This window comes from Alosa alosa, chromosome 7 (genome assembly GCF_017589495.1).
Source record: "Alosa alosa isolate M-15738 ecotype Scorff River chromosome 7, AALO_Geno_1.1, whole genome shotgun sequence".
Classification (NCBI taxonomy): Eukaryota; Metazoa; Chordata; class Actinopteri; order Clupeiformes; family Clupeidae; genus Alosa; species Alosa alosa.
In genome coordinates, this window is record NC_063195.1 from 2,906,877 (window position 1) to 2,921,843 (window position 14,967).

The window sequence follows — 14,967 nt, forward strand, 5'->3', positions numbered from 1 at the left end:
TCAGAATCTTCTAGAAGCAGCGACAGTGTAATGTGAGACACACGCTGTCTGTCCGTGGTAATAAACACCGGAGGATGGAGGAGATGATGCAACAGTTAGCACTTAGCATTAGCAACATCACAACAAAGAGTGTCAAGAAGAAGATCAACTCCTGAAGTTATGGCACAACAGGTACTTTTTACTGCTAAATTTACCACTACCATTAGACTACACATTGCATTTCACTTGAGGTGTGTTTGATGTAATGTCTGTTTCAATTGTTTATACTTTGTTGAATGTCATTTAAAGGAACTACAGAAGAGTTCAGATGCAACAACAGTAAAGTCCACCTTCACAGATGTGTATCATGTTGTTAAAATGAATAAATCAAGTCATCAACACTCAACAGCAGTGTGACAGCTGATATAATATGATATGATATGATATTAACTGGGTTTTGCATCTGAACCCCTTAGATGTTAACTGTCGTTGTGATGTTGTATTGTCTTAGATGCAAAGTGGGTTGGTGCTCTCATCATTCAATTTAGTGTCTTCTGTGTGTGTGAGAGTGTGTGGGAGATTCTGCAAATTCATCTGACTAGAACCTTTGAATGAGAATTCATATTTTCTAAAATGTTTGATACAGAAATACATTAAATCATAGACAGCAATTAAAACTCTAAACCAAAGCCTAAACTATATAGCGTAAGCTACATGTTATGTTAGAAATACCTGTTAAATCATGTGATGTACAGTATATGTGCCTGGGGTTATTAGAATGTGTATAGTTGTGAAATATAGTTGAGTTTGTATGTATGTGATGGTAATATTAAACATAAACATTACGGAGAGAGAGGAAGAATCGTGTGGGTTGAATCATGTTTTTATTTATTTGTAATTATTTGTAGTTTCTCACTAGACCAGTAGATGTCTCGTAAGTCTTCTCTCATTGACAAAGCTACTTACTTATACAGAACTTACATACATTCACTTAAACACATCTAATCTTAATGATAAAGTTAAAGTGAAAGTGCATGAACAGACCTACAGAATGACCGTGTTTCAGAGGTGAAAAGTTTAAGTGTACGTGACCAAATGCACACAAGATGGACGCTTATGTGCCTCTCATCAGCCTTAATGGAACTTCACCACAACAGTTTCAGTCCTCTTGCAGCAGTAGCCTGGTTTCAGTTTCAATCCAAAAGCCCTTACATCACTAGACTGTCTAGTTGATGTCTAGTCTAGTATATGGTGTTCATTTTAGGACATCCTCAGATCTCAGGCTCAGGTGTCAGGCTCAAACGAAAAGGCATCAGGTCTCAGATGAAAAGGCATCAGGTCACAGGCGAATCGGCATCGGAGTAGCCTAAAAGTCACTCAGTCTCAGAAAAATCTCTGGCAAGTCTATGAAAGTCAGAGAAAGTGTCAGACCAAAAAGTGTCATGTCTTAGAAAAATATTTACCTTTACTGCGGTTACCTAGTACACACCCCCGACTGCCGGGAAAAACCTGAATGCACACAATTGTGTTGCGTTATTGGATTACCCTCTGGCGTTTACCTTGAAGCATAACCATAATTTGATTGGCTGGTGCCTTGCTTTCATATCCGTTGGTGCAGCAAAAGTTGAACATTACACAACTTTTTGACGTTTTGACGGGAGGAAAGCAACACAACGGAACGACAATTCACTTCGGCATCGGATATCGTAAATATGTATGTAAAGTGTCCCTAGATGCACACAGTTGCGTTGCGTTACAGTGCTCACGGACACTTGCATGGAATGCAGTGCTGGAGAAGCCGCTCGGTAACAGCTAAATAGGAATGATGCATCTTTTGTTATGTGTCAGAAAAGCGTGTTGGAAGCGTTTCCAGCCAAAAGAGAGAGTGAAGAGATGTTTTATCGGGCAGACTGGCCACATCAGTGCAGCATAAGAGATGTTTTAATAGGCAGACTGGCAACAGCAGTGCAGCATCAGAGATGTTTTAATAGGCAGACTGACCACATCAGTGCCACATCAGAGATGTTTTAATAGGCAGACTGGCCACAGCAGTGCTGCATCAGAGATGTTTCTGGTCTGAATGCTCACATGAAAAAGGATGCAGCAGCCACGGAACAGACACATAATCCACATGCCACGGAGGCAGTCTGAATCGGCCGTAAGCGCCCCACTGAGTCTAACACAATATATGAAAAAATAAATTAGCTTTCAGGTTCTAACAAGGGATTATATCAAAGTCCTTTTAGGCAAGGCCCTCCACTGGGCAGCCATATTGCGGTTTTTGGGTTTTGGGCATCTATCTCGGCAGAAAATCGCCACCATTAAAGGCTTTACAACACCAATGATTGAGATCACACCACATGATTGGCTCAATGTATTCACAACACACCACATTATTGGCACAATGTATTCACAACACACCACATGTTTGGTACAATGTATTCACAACACACCAAATGATTGGCACAATGTATTCACATGTCGATGTTTTGGTGTGATATGTATAAACAACTGGGCGTTACAAACAAAGCTGTGTCTCCTTGATTATAAAGTCTGTGATTACAGTATATTACACAAGAAGTGGTGGGTTTAGCCTAAACTACAATTTATTAATTAAGGTTCACATGTGTCAGTCTCTTTGTGATGTTTAGAATATGTTCGGTTGCCGTGTCAGTCTCTTTGTGATGTTTAGAGTATGTTCGGTTGCCGTGTCAGTCTCTTTGTGATGTTTAGAGTATGTTCGGTTGCCGTGCCAGTGTCTCTTTGTGATGTTTAGAGTATGTTCGGTTGCCGTGCTAGTCTCTTTGTGATGTTTAGAGTATGTTTGGTTACTGTGCTAGTCTCTGTGATGTTTAGAGTATGTTTGGTTACTGTGCTAGTCTCTGTGATGTTTAGAGTATGTTCAGTTGCCCTTCTCCTTACTGTTTTCCTTGTTTGTCCCATTCTGTATTTTTGTAGTATAGATATTGATTGTAGACAATGGATGCCAGGACTGTACTGCAAAACATACTTTCCTACTGTAAACTCAGCACACCTTTAGGTAGGCCACAAGGTTTCACTTGCTGTTGCATTTTTCTCAGACATTTCATTCATTCTCATTTCAACTTGCAGAATTATGGGTAGATACAACATTTCTTTAATTATAAGTTCTGTTCCCCAACAGTATCTCTTAAGCTTCTGGCACTCCCCATACCCATTGCAGAGATTGTAATTGGTGAGTGCCTTTAAGTCTATTAATTAATTTACTTCAGTTGCTGCTAACCAATACTTGAATATGTAAATGTACATAATCTTCACATGGCCTCACTCTCTGTTCCTGTCCTAAGGTGAGCTGTACCGGGACAGCTGTCCAATACAATGGTACATACCTTTCTACCTGGTGGTGGCAGGAATCTTCACCTTGTCCCTGGTGCTCCTGACCTGCCTGCCCTGCCATGACCACCACATCCGCTACATCTGCAACGCATGGAACTTCACAATCTCCCATTTCTTCTTGCTTTGGCTCATTGCTGGTAAGAAATTGCAAGTCAATCCTACGGCATATCAATGGACATCCACGTCCATTATGGGGTAAAAATCCATTATGATGTCATACATAAGATGGACTCAATACAGGAGTGATACAAGATGACATATTTAATATTGTAACTTAGGCTATTTTACTTTCTATGCATATAGTACATTTTGGTTCATATCAACAGGTGATAAGTATAAGTATAAGTATAAGTATAAGTATAAGTATATATACTTTTTTGATCCTGTGAGGGACATGTGGTAATGTGAGTGTTTCTGTATGTTTAAATGGTCTCTCTGTCTGCAGGCACCATGTGGATCTATCCACTACACCAGCCCAACTACAATCCAGCTGCAGGGCCCTACTGTGATAAGACTGTCTACCTGTTTGCATATTGGATAAACACACTGAATTTCCTAGTGGTAGGCGGAAGTATTGTTGTGTGTTATATATACATTGCATTTCTTTTCACAAACATGATAGGCATTTCCTGGTTTCAGGTCCCTATATAACCATTGTTAAGGATGAACTCAGAGGACAAACAAACCCAGAGCTGTATAGTAGGCTTAAAACGCATAGAGCCGTTTAGTAGGCCTTAGACATTGAAACAAAGGTGCAAGGTGCTTGAAAAAGGTTAACTTTTGGCAGAGAAAAGCAGACTGAATTGCCCGTGTGTAGTACAGGAGACATCTACCGTAAAACTGCAAATAATAGCACAGGCTTTTATTTTCCCAAATATGTGCTGTCCATGTAAACAAACTAGCACTTGTCCAGTTCACTCTTGACTACGGTTGCTAGGGACCTATAGACATAGGGGTCTATATCCTGTTTATTTGGCTGATGCTTTTTACCCAAAGTGACCTGATCCCAACAAGGTATCCATGTCTCTATCGGCTATGGTATCCATGTCTCTATCGGCTATGGTCAATCCCAACAAGGTATCCATGTCTCTATCGGCTATGGTCGATCCCAACAAGGTATCCATGTCTCTATCGGCTATGGTCGATCCCAACAAGGTATCCATGTCTCTATCGGCTATGGTTGATTGATGGCAACAAGGTATCCATGTCTCTATCGGCTATGGTTGATTGATGGCAACAAGGTATCCATGTCTCTATCGGCTATGGATGATTGATGGCAATTTCATTTATGGCCTCTTCGCCTTCATTTGCTACCACTGATGATTATGGGATGTATGGGCTAGTGATATGTTTTAATGTTTGATAAGGCTCCTATATTTCTGACTCATCCAGTAATCAGTCTGCACCAAGTAGTAGGGGGGCCTATGTGGTTCTGTTGGTTTGAAATGTTAATTTTTGGACAGTGGTTGGACTGTCTTCTGAGCTCACTGAACATGAAGAAAAATTAAGTATTTGTTTCACCTGTTTCAACCATATTTTTTTTATTTATTCTTATTTTTTCTTATTTATTTATATTTCTTTTTATTATTAACACAATATTGTTCACCTAAATCACTAGCTATATTGAATTAAGTTCACATTTCCAGGTATGTTTGTGTTCATCATTATTATACATATATTATACATCATTATTATACAGAATACAGAATATCCTTTTTATAGATGTATTTTGTCACATAAGGCTTAAAATGGAACATTATTGTAAAGATATATTCCTGTCTTGTTTTCCTAGTCTAGTGTTTTCCCATCATGTCTGCTCCTCTTGTGTCTTCCTGTTTGCTTTGTTTACTTCCTGTGTCTTGTGCCACGTGCTCCTTTTTTGTGTTTCTGTCAAGAGCGTGCAGATTAGCTTCGGCATGTTAGCACACACAGAACTCAAATCAGGGGGTCAAGAGCGTGCAGATTAGCTTCGGCATGTTAGCACACACAGAACTCAAATCAGGGGGTCAAGAGCGTGCAGATTAGCAGCATGTTAGCACACACAGAACTCAAATCAGGGGGTCAAGATGTTAGCATGTTAGCATCACGCCATTTTCAAGTATGGCCGCATGGAGCATTTGGAACCAGCTCCGTGCACCAAAGTGTTGTATTGGGCACCAGCTCTCATCTTGGCATTACATGTTGGTGCCTATCCGGCGGCTACAGCCAAACGTTATTCAGTGCGTATTTCTTGAGGAGCCTATGAGAAGACGTGTATATTATGGTTTTTTCTGCATCATATGACAAATAAAGAAAATTGTATTGATCTTGTTTCGTTGTTGTTTGTCGCGAACAAAAATAGCCTAAATACTGTAAGTGATACTGTAAGCCTAAATACTGTTCCCACTGTAAATCAACCCTAAAATTCCCTGATTTTTCCATGACTTTCTCTGAGTAAAAAGCTGAATTTCCATGACCTTCCCTATAAATAATATACCGCCACCGAAATAACAAGACGTTTTAAACCAACCAATCTGATTTCGGATTCATGGCTTTTCAGTGCAAAACCTTGTTAACAGGTTATCCACAATATCTAAAGCAAGGCATGAGAGAAGTTAATACCTGATAAAGACCAAGACGGAAGCATTGAAATAAAGATCACATTTTGGGGACGACTACATGCTATTGCCAGAATTCCCTGGTATTCCCTGACTCTACAAAAATATTAAATTCTCTATCCATGATCAAATTCCCTGACTGTCCATGACTTTCTAGAAATTCCCTGATCAGTGGGAACCCAGGTATAAGGCAATTCTCTTCCGTTGCTGTGCTAAACAAATACAATTAAATTAAAACCCACAAAAGTCTATTTGGATTTCATAAATAATTATAGACTAGGGGGACAGGCCCCTAGGTTAAAAAAGCTTATACAAGTACCAGCATTTAGTTATTTATAAGAGAATTTGCTCATAAGAAAATGTTTCAATAAGAGCATTTCAGTATATTGACTGAAAATAATCAGCACATTAAACTGGAGTCTGGCAAACCTCATTAAGGCAATGTGACACCAGTTATTGTATCCACACCACTCGGTGTTGGGTTGCACAGTTTTGAAACGTGAAGGGTTGTTTTAGGAACATGTTTGTGCATGCCTGTAGCCAGCCACTCTGAGGCAGTCAAAGGCGATTCTAAACAAGTCAAAAAGTCGAGACACGACCATCGTCAACATTTCTGTGTCCACCACTCTAGTTCATCCAAAACAAACCAGAAAGGGGACTCAAAGTGCTACAGTAATTACCGGAATTATCCTGTAATGATGTTTTGATGACAGGAAGTGAAACCTACACATTGATGGTGGTTTAGAGGTCAAAAGTGTATGTGATCAGATACACAAGGGCTATTTTGAACAGTTACGTCTCATCCACTTACAGACTTAGAACACTTAACCATAACAGTTTCAGTCTTTCCAAAGCACTAGCATCATGTTTCTGTGTATGTGATCAAACTTGGGGGAGTTCCAGCACTAGCTGTTCACAAGTTGTGCTGACGGAAGAGATGGCGCACAATCAGTTAGCACTTAGCGACATCACAACATACAGTTAGCACTTAACATTAAAAACATCACAAACAGTTAGCACTTAGCATTAGCAACATCACAACATACAGTTAGCACTTAGCATTAGCAACATCACAACATACAGTTAGCACTTAGCATTAGCAACATAACAATCAGTTAGTACTTAGCAGTAGCAGCATCACAACAAAGAGTGTGGAGGGAAGAGTTGCCACTGGTCATCAACTTCTGAAGTTATCACAGGTCATTTGCACTGTTACACTTGCCATTCTCATTCTCATTGGACTACACATTGTAGTGCATATTAGATATCGCATTTCTCTTGAGGTGTATTTCAATTGCTTATACTTTGCTGAATGTCATTTAAGGAACTACAGAAGAGTTCAGATGCAAAACCAGTAAAGTCCACGTTCACCAATGTGCACAAACATATGAACTTGGTTTAGCATCTGAGCCCCTCTGAAGTTCTCTGTTGTTTAGGAGATACTTTGTGATGTATTGTCCTTAAACACAAGTGCTCCCCATGCCAAGCTGGAGTTTTACTTTTTGCTTCAAATTGACTGAAGTGGGTCAGCAAATGTTATCTGTAGTATGTATCAGATACCATTAGGCTTCTTGTGCACTTTTTCCATCATCTAAATTAGTGCTTTCTGTGTGTGCAAATTCATGAATGACTACACATTATCTAAATGTTTAGATACAGTGATGCATGTTAAATCATACACAACAATTGCCTAAAATATTTATTTCATGAGCTACATGTTATGCTGCTTGTTTATTGGGCCACTTTTCCCATCATTGAAATTAGTGCCTTCTGTGTGTGACAGTGTTTGGGAGATTCTGCAAATTCATGAATGACTACAACTTTTGATAGAGAATTCATATTTTCTAAAATGTTTGATACAGAAATACATGTTAAATCATAGACAGCAATTGAAACTCTAAACCAAAGCCTAAAATATATATTGCGTAAGCTACATGTTATGTTAGAAATAAATCATGTGATGCTACAGTGTATGTGCCTGCGGTTATTATATTGTGTATAATTGTGAAATACAGATGTGTTTGTATGTATGTGATGGTAATGTATATTAAACATAAACATTAAGGGGAGGAGAGAGGCAGAATAATCATGTGAGTTGAATCATGTTTTTATTTAATTTTAATTATTTTATAAAGTTTGTCTCGTATAGATGTCTCGTAAGTCTTCTCTCATTGACAAAGCTACTTACTTATACAGAACTTACATACATTCACTTACACACATGTTCATCTAGTCTTAATGATGAAGTTAAAGTGAAAGTGCATGACCTGCAGAATGACGGTGTTTCAGAGGTGAAAAGTGTAAAGTGTACGTGATCAGATGGACACAAGATGGACACTTACGTGCCTCTCAGCAGCCACTTCACCACAACGGTTTCAGTCCTCTTGCAGCACTAGCCTGGTTTCCGTTTCAATCCAAAAAGTCCTTCTAGTCTGTGCTTGAATAGTGTAATGTGCTGGGTGATGGGTTAATATGAAAGCGTACCTCAATAGACTGACTAGTTGACTAGTCAGTCTATTGTCTATTCTAGTGGCATGTGTCACTGACAAAGATTTACTCACACAAATACTATACAGAGTATTAATATGAATGTCCTTGAAAAATAGTTCTACAGAGTGTGAAAGTGCAGACAGGCCTACATAATGATGGTGGTTTAGAGGTGAAAGTGTACGTGATCAGAAGCACGAGGGATCTATTGAATAGAATAGTTCAGTTTCATCAGATTAGAGGAACAGGACACAGAAACTGGAAGCTGGAGCAGTGTGACATGTGCTTTTTAGACACTTCTAGAAGCAGGAGCAGTGTGAGGTGTGCAGTCTAGAGTATTCCAGAAGCAGTGTGACGTGTGCATTTTGGACTCTTCTTGAAGCTGGAGCAGTGTGAGGCGTGCGTTTTAGAGTATTCTAGAAGCAGGAACAGTGTGATTTGCAAACCACTGCATTCAGTTTTTATTTAATCCTGTTGTTTATTAGGGTGCCCTAGTCTGGTATAGTATTCAAATACATACTTTCCATGAAAGAACTGAAACTGTTATTATGGAATCATAATATTTTATCAATCTTTTGTCTCAGGTAAACAAACCCAGGGTTCACTTGAACGTCTTCATCAGCATTCATCCACAATGGGGAACGCACCGTCAGAGAGCAATATGGGCGACAGCTTGAGATGCTGCAAGTGTAACACAGTCCTGCCCCCATGTGGTTCTTATGACAATTACCTTAAACAAACTTTGCATGAGCGCTTTGTCTATGTTTACAACGGAGGACAATACTTCAGGCCAGTTGGCCATGACAATGCATATGAGTGCTCAAACTGTTTCTATAAGCCAATCAGAGATCGGGAAAGAATCCAGAGAGAGGAGGAGGAGAAGAGAAGAGAGGAAGAGAGAAAGAGACATGAAGCGGAGAAGAGAAGGGAAGAGGAAAGAAGAAGAGAAGAGAAGAGAAGAGAAGAAGAGAGAAAAAAGGAGGAGGACCAAAAGAGAGAGGAAGAGAAGAGCAAAAGAGATGGGTAACTCCAAAAACAATACTTGGTTCATGATAACAATGATATCACAATAGGCTACAGTTACTCTGATACTACGATTCATCACAATATCTTTGTAAAAATACCCTTAAAGGGACACCAGGCAAGGTTTTCGTGTTATTTACTCATCTTAGTAAGTCGGTATATGTTCTTGAATTTCCCCTTGAGGATCAATAAAGTATATTTCTATCTATCTATGTTTAAATGACTCATTACAGGGCGAATGAAGACTCTCTCGCCCGCCCCTACTGCCTGTAGGAAGAATATCCCGCCTGCAAGTTCAGTGTATCGTACCCGCCGACAGAAGCAGGATCAGTTTACATCCTGCATCCACAGCACAGAGGGAGGCTAATGAACGCTAGCGATTGTTGCAAACGTGTGTATAATGGCAGAGCCGGCGAAGAAGCAGCGAAAACCCTTGACGGAAGATGCAAAGAAAAGGAAAAGAGCTTCAGTCCGAGCGAGGGGGAGTTTCTTAGAGAAAAAGCATCAAGCTTGCCTGGTGTTCCTTTAAGTAGGCAGATAATAGCCCTAAATTGGCAAAATTATGTATTTCATGTACTGTACAAGACATTTTTTGCACCATAAGCTACTATATCTGTATCTGTGTCTCCACATCAAAGGAACATCAAGACTGAACTGCTGGAGCTGCTATTCAAGACCATTGATGATCTGGAAGAAAGAGACTTTAAAAGGTTTAAGGCGTTCCTGTCTGAGAAACATCTACGCGGTTATGAACCCATTCCCAAAGCAAGACTGGAGAATGCCGATGCCACAGAAATAATTAACCAGATGTCACAGGTATTTTGTGTGTGTGTGTGTGTGTGTGTGTGTGTGGTGGGGGGGGTAAATAAAACATGTAACAATGCCCTCAAAGGTATCCTATTGGCTGGCCTTTACATGAGAAAAATGTTTCAGTGCCCTCTAGAGTGCCACTTCAAACAATATATTTGAAGAATGTGTCTTAATGAGTGCCCTTCTAGTGTGGTAAACATAATGCAACACCCTATAAGGTGCCCTTTGAAATGGTCTATACACCATCCCCTGTGTGTGTCCTTCCATCAGTAAAGGGTGTCATTATGGAGTGCCCTCTATGCTGCCCTAACATGCCAGTGTTCTAATGGGTTCCATTATGGAGTGCCCTCTATGCTGCCCTAACATGCCAGTGTTCTAAAGGGTTCCATTATGGAGTGCCCTCTATGCTGCCCTAACATGCCAGTGTTCTAATGGGTTCCATTATGGAGTGCCCTCTATGCTGCCCTAACATGCCAGTGTTCTAATGGGTTCCATTATGGAGTGCCCTCTATGCTGCCCTAACATGCCAGTGTTCTAAAGGGTGCCATTATAGAGTGCCCTCTATGACCTACATGACAGTGTTCTAAAGGGTTCTATTATGGAGTGCCCTCTATGCTGCCCCTACATGCCAGTGTTCTAAAGGGCACCATTATGGATTGCCCTCTTTGACCTACATGACAGTGTCCCAAGGGTGTCATTTCCAGTACAGAATGCAACCCTATACTTGTACTACATCTGAGAAAGAAGTGCTAACAAAAGTATATAAGTATAGAACGGTTTCAGGTCCCTAACAACCGTAGTCAAGAACGAACTCGGAGGACAAGCACTAGTTGTTTACACTGACAGCGCCTAGAAAACAAGCTGGCTGAACTTGATATAAGATGAAGAAAAAAAACATATTGCCAAAATATTTCGGTGTAGCCAAGTCTGGATTGTTTTCATCTAGATGTGTAGCGGATTTACCTATGAAAAAGCAACGGATTTTACGGAAGGTAGGCTAAACATGTGGCCAGTCACTGTAAAGTTAGGTTAGGCATAAGCTAATGTTAACGTTAGGGCTTCGACTGCAGAAACAATTAGTTTAGATTTAGTGAGAACATTACCTACTCAAAGGGTACATAATGACAGGGGTGGACAATCATTTCCCCCTGAGGTCAGAGGATAATTATTTTGATAAAGTAGCCTATGCTGGCCACACATTGAACGATTGACTGAAATAACGTTACAATGCACAAAATGCATTGTGCTGGATGTTAACTGACAGGACAGGAGCCTATGACGGATTAGCTATAAGCTAGGCTACCTTATAGTAGGCCTATGCAATAACGTTACTTGCAAGCCCATGTCTTCTTTCTTAAAACAAACAACTCAAATTGAGTGTCAACTTTAACTTTAGGCTACCCTGCATTTGCGTGAAATGTAGGCTAACGTTAGCCTCCGTTCTCATGGATCATAAGTCTCTCATTAAAATTATATGCTGAGGAATATGATAAAAAACACTTAGTTAACGTCACTACCCTATGTTATTTAGCCTACATGACTTGCGTTTTTCCTCTTGAGCATGAAGATAACATTTGTTGCATAACTTCATAATGCATGCTTCGTATCCAAATGTCTAGCACCTAGGCCTGCCTACTTTATTGGCGTTTTAAACATTTTTAGCTTTGAACGGACACATCACAAAAAAATGAAATGTCTCCTGTACCACACAGGGGAATTTCCGTCTGCTTTTCTCTGCCAAAAGTTAACACATTTTAAGCTCCTTGCGTCTTTCTCTCAATGTATTGCTATACGGCTCTGGGTTTGCTTGTCCTCCGAGTTCGTCCTTAACGACGGTTGTTAGGGACCTGAAACCGGTCTATAGGTACTCTTTTGATCCCAATTCGTCAATCCGTGAATTAGTGTAGCACACAGAGCACACAGTGAACACACAATGAGCACACAGTGAGGTGAAGCACACACTAACCCGGGGCAGTGAGCTGCCTTGCTACAGCGGCGCTCCACACACACACACATACTGTAGACCCTCCACACACACACACACATAGAAAGTGATGGTTGTCATAGGTTTCTATTTCTAATTCATATAAACTTTATATTGTTAATTATTTGTAGTATTTTATGATCTGCATAATAAGCTAAAGATATTTAGTCATTTGAATACATCACATTGATATTTAAAATATTTATTACTTGTCTTTAATATCATCATTTGTGGTATGTAGGCTAAATCTAATTGAGTGCCTGTCACTTTAAGTAGAACGTGAACACAATTAGCTTTCAGTCTCACGGTTTTAGGCTAGTGAAAAATATTTTTCGCAAGGATATGTGGATTCAACATCATGTTTGCTATGTCATAAAATAAATAAATGTTCAAAAAACTAACAAGTCAAAGAAAATGTTTCTGGGATGAGATCATAGAAGAGATATCTGGTGTCTCGCAATGTTCACTTCTATGAGTATGGAAATGCACCAGTTTATCTTTTATTTCTTTGCATTGTGCAGGCTACATTCACAAATACCTTAGCCTACATAAACAGAATATAGGAACAGGAAAATGTCTTGGATCCATTGTTTATTGTGACTGCAAGATTGGTAGCCCCATAAACAGTCAGTGGTGGAGTTATATTCTGTGATATAGCCTATGGACTATTCAACATGACTCCTAACTTTGGTTGAAAGATTACAGAAGCTAGGTTTAGCTGATATCCTGGGTAATATCCTAACAGCTAATGCTATTTTACACAGTAAAATGAAAGCTAGTTGGCTAGTTATTTTGCCTACTTAGACTCTGCAAATAGAAAAAGTGTATTATGTCCCCTTTCTTCTTTTTGGGTGGCACAGCTGATCTAGATAGATAAGATACTTTATTGATCCCCAAGGGGAAATTCAAGCTACAATTCTACAAACCACAAAAAGGGGCAAACATTCTGAAGGGCAAAGGGAATATCAAAATGTTTTACTCTTTTATGGGGTATGGGTTGGCAGACACTCTGGCCTTTTATGGGGTATGGGTTGGCAGACACTCTGGCCTTTTATGGGGTATGGGGTGTGTCTGCCTTTTATGGGGTATGGGGTGTGTCTGCCTTTTATGGGGTATGGGGTGGCAGACACTCTGGCCTTTTATGGGGTATGGGTTGGCAGACAGTCCTGGTAACTTACCGTTGGCGTTGACACACCCGCTCGCTTGGCTGCCAGTGCAAAGTAGCCTGACACTCTCCCGTGCGTGTAGCGTGCGTGTCAGATAACCTTTCCCCCCCCCCCTCGGTTTTTCAGCCAATCAAATGACGTTTCTTGTATTGTTGTGCTGGCTGTCGGAATGATCAGCAGCAATGAGTTCGCTAAAATATTGGTGGGGACAATTTTGCCATCTTAAAATTTTGATTAGGACTAGTCCTTAGCGTCCCACCCTAAATCTACGCCCATAGATGTAGGCATGGGATAGCAGTGCTCAACCACTTCCCCCATCCACATGTTTCCTACTGGTTGGGGATCAAACCAGAACCCACGGTTCCAAGCCCAAAGCCCTAACTGTGTGTTTATGTATGTGTTATGGTGTTTGTGTGTGTGTGAATGTGTGTGTGTCTCACAGGCATATGACCGTGATGGTGCAGTGCGGATCACCGCCTCCATCCTGAAGAAAATGTGTCGCATAGGCCTCGTAAATGACATGAGTAAGTAGGAAGCCCTGCGTGTTTGAGCGTGTAGTAGCCTTTATTGTCACATACAAGTTACAGCGAAATTAATGTGTTATGTGTGAAAATTAATTATCATGTGTGATGGTAGTTTGTAGTCTGTAGATCTATGTTGATATTTTATACTATTATGATGCAAGATGCTGAAATGCGATAAATCGCCTGCCACTACCTTACCACCTGATCAAGAGGTAGATATTCATACCTTGTCACAAACTTCTTTTTAAAGTTATTGTATCCTCTCTATAAATAAATCAGCTGAATAAGGAGCAAAATAATTCACCCTAAAACCAAAAGGAGGTTGTTTGAGATCTAAAACTGAACTCTGTTATTTGTCCAAACACAAACACTGAAATGGAAATTACGAAAGTCTCCACTTCAAGCCCACAGCAACTCCACTCCCCCATCCTCTACCATCTTTTGCAGTGACAGAAACAGAGGGTTTTTAAAATGTGTTCACTCATCACACCTCATTTTGAAAAAAAGGTGTCAGGTTTGAACGTCAGAAATTGGACCCAAGCGCAGATACTGTTCACAAATTTATTATCAGAGTCAGAGTGAACAAAAGGGGCAACACAAAGTCACAGGCAAACAGTTCTCCTGGCAAAACTAGAATCAAACATGAAAACAGCCGGAACTTCCAAAAACAAAAGTATGTCTTCGGCCAACATCAGAAGTTAGGTAACGTCAAAAATCCAAATAGTCAAAAGAGAACAAAAAATCCAGACAGGCAAAATCCAAACTGAGTCCATGTCAAAGATATGCAAACAAATCAGGAAAACAGGACGTTCCTCGGTTTGGCAACAGTCAGAGAGCAAAGATGACCCACGCACCGCAAGAGACAATCTGACAATGAGGCACCAGTAGGGCAGGGTATAAATAGGGCAATGAGGCACCAGTAGGGCAGGGTATAAATAGGGCAATGAGGCACCAGTAGGGCAGGGTATAAATAGGGACAATGAGGCACCAGTAGGGCAGGGTATAAATAGGGCAATGAGGCA

The 14,967-nt window shown here is 40.2% G+C and overlaps 1 protein-coding gene and 1 long non-coding RNA gene across 2 annotated transcripts; both read left to right on the forward strand.

Annotated features, from left to right (window-relative positions):
- Positions 1 to 3,093: 3,093 nt before the first annotated feature.
- On the forward strand, positions 3,094 to 9,342 carry LOC125297458. Its single transcript, XR_007194049.1, has 4 exons — positions 3,094 to 3,193; positions 3,306 to 3,491; positions 3,800 to 3,915; positions 9,023 to 9,342. It is a non-coding gene; the product is annotated as an uncharacterized LOC125297458 (long non-coding RNA).
- Positions 9,343 to 9,432: 90 nt separating this feature from the next.
- On the forward strand, positions 9,433 to 13,945 carry LOC125297418 (caspase b-like; the record flags this gene model as incomplete). The annotated part of the gene is given in 3 exon segments (XM_048247801.1): positions 9,433 to 9,461; positions 10,100 to 10,277; positions 13,864 to 13,945. Coding segments are annotated over 3 exon segments (289 nt in total), but the record flags the coding sequence as incomplete, so codon positions are not given.
- Positions 13,946 to 14,967: the final 1,022 nt, after the last annotated feature.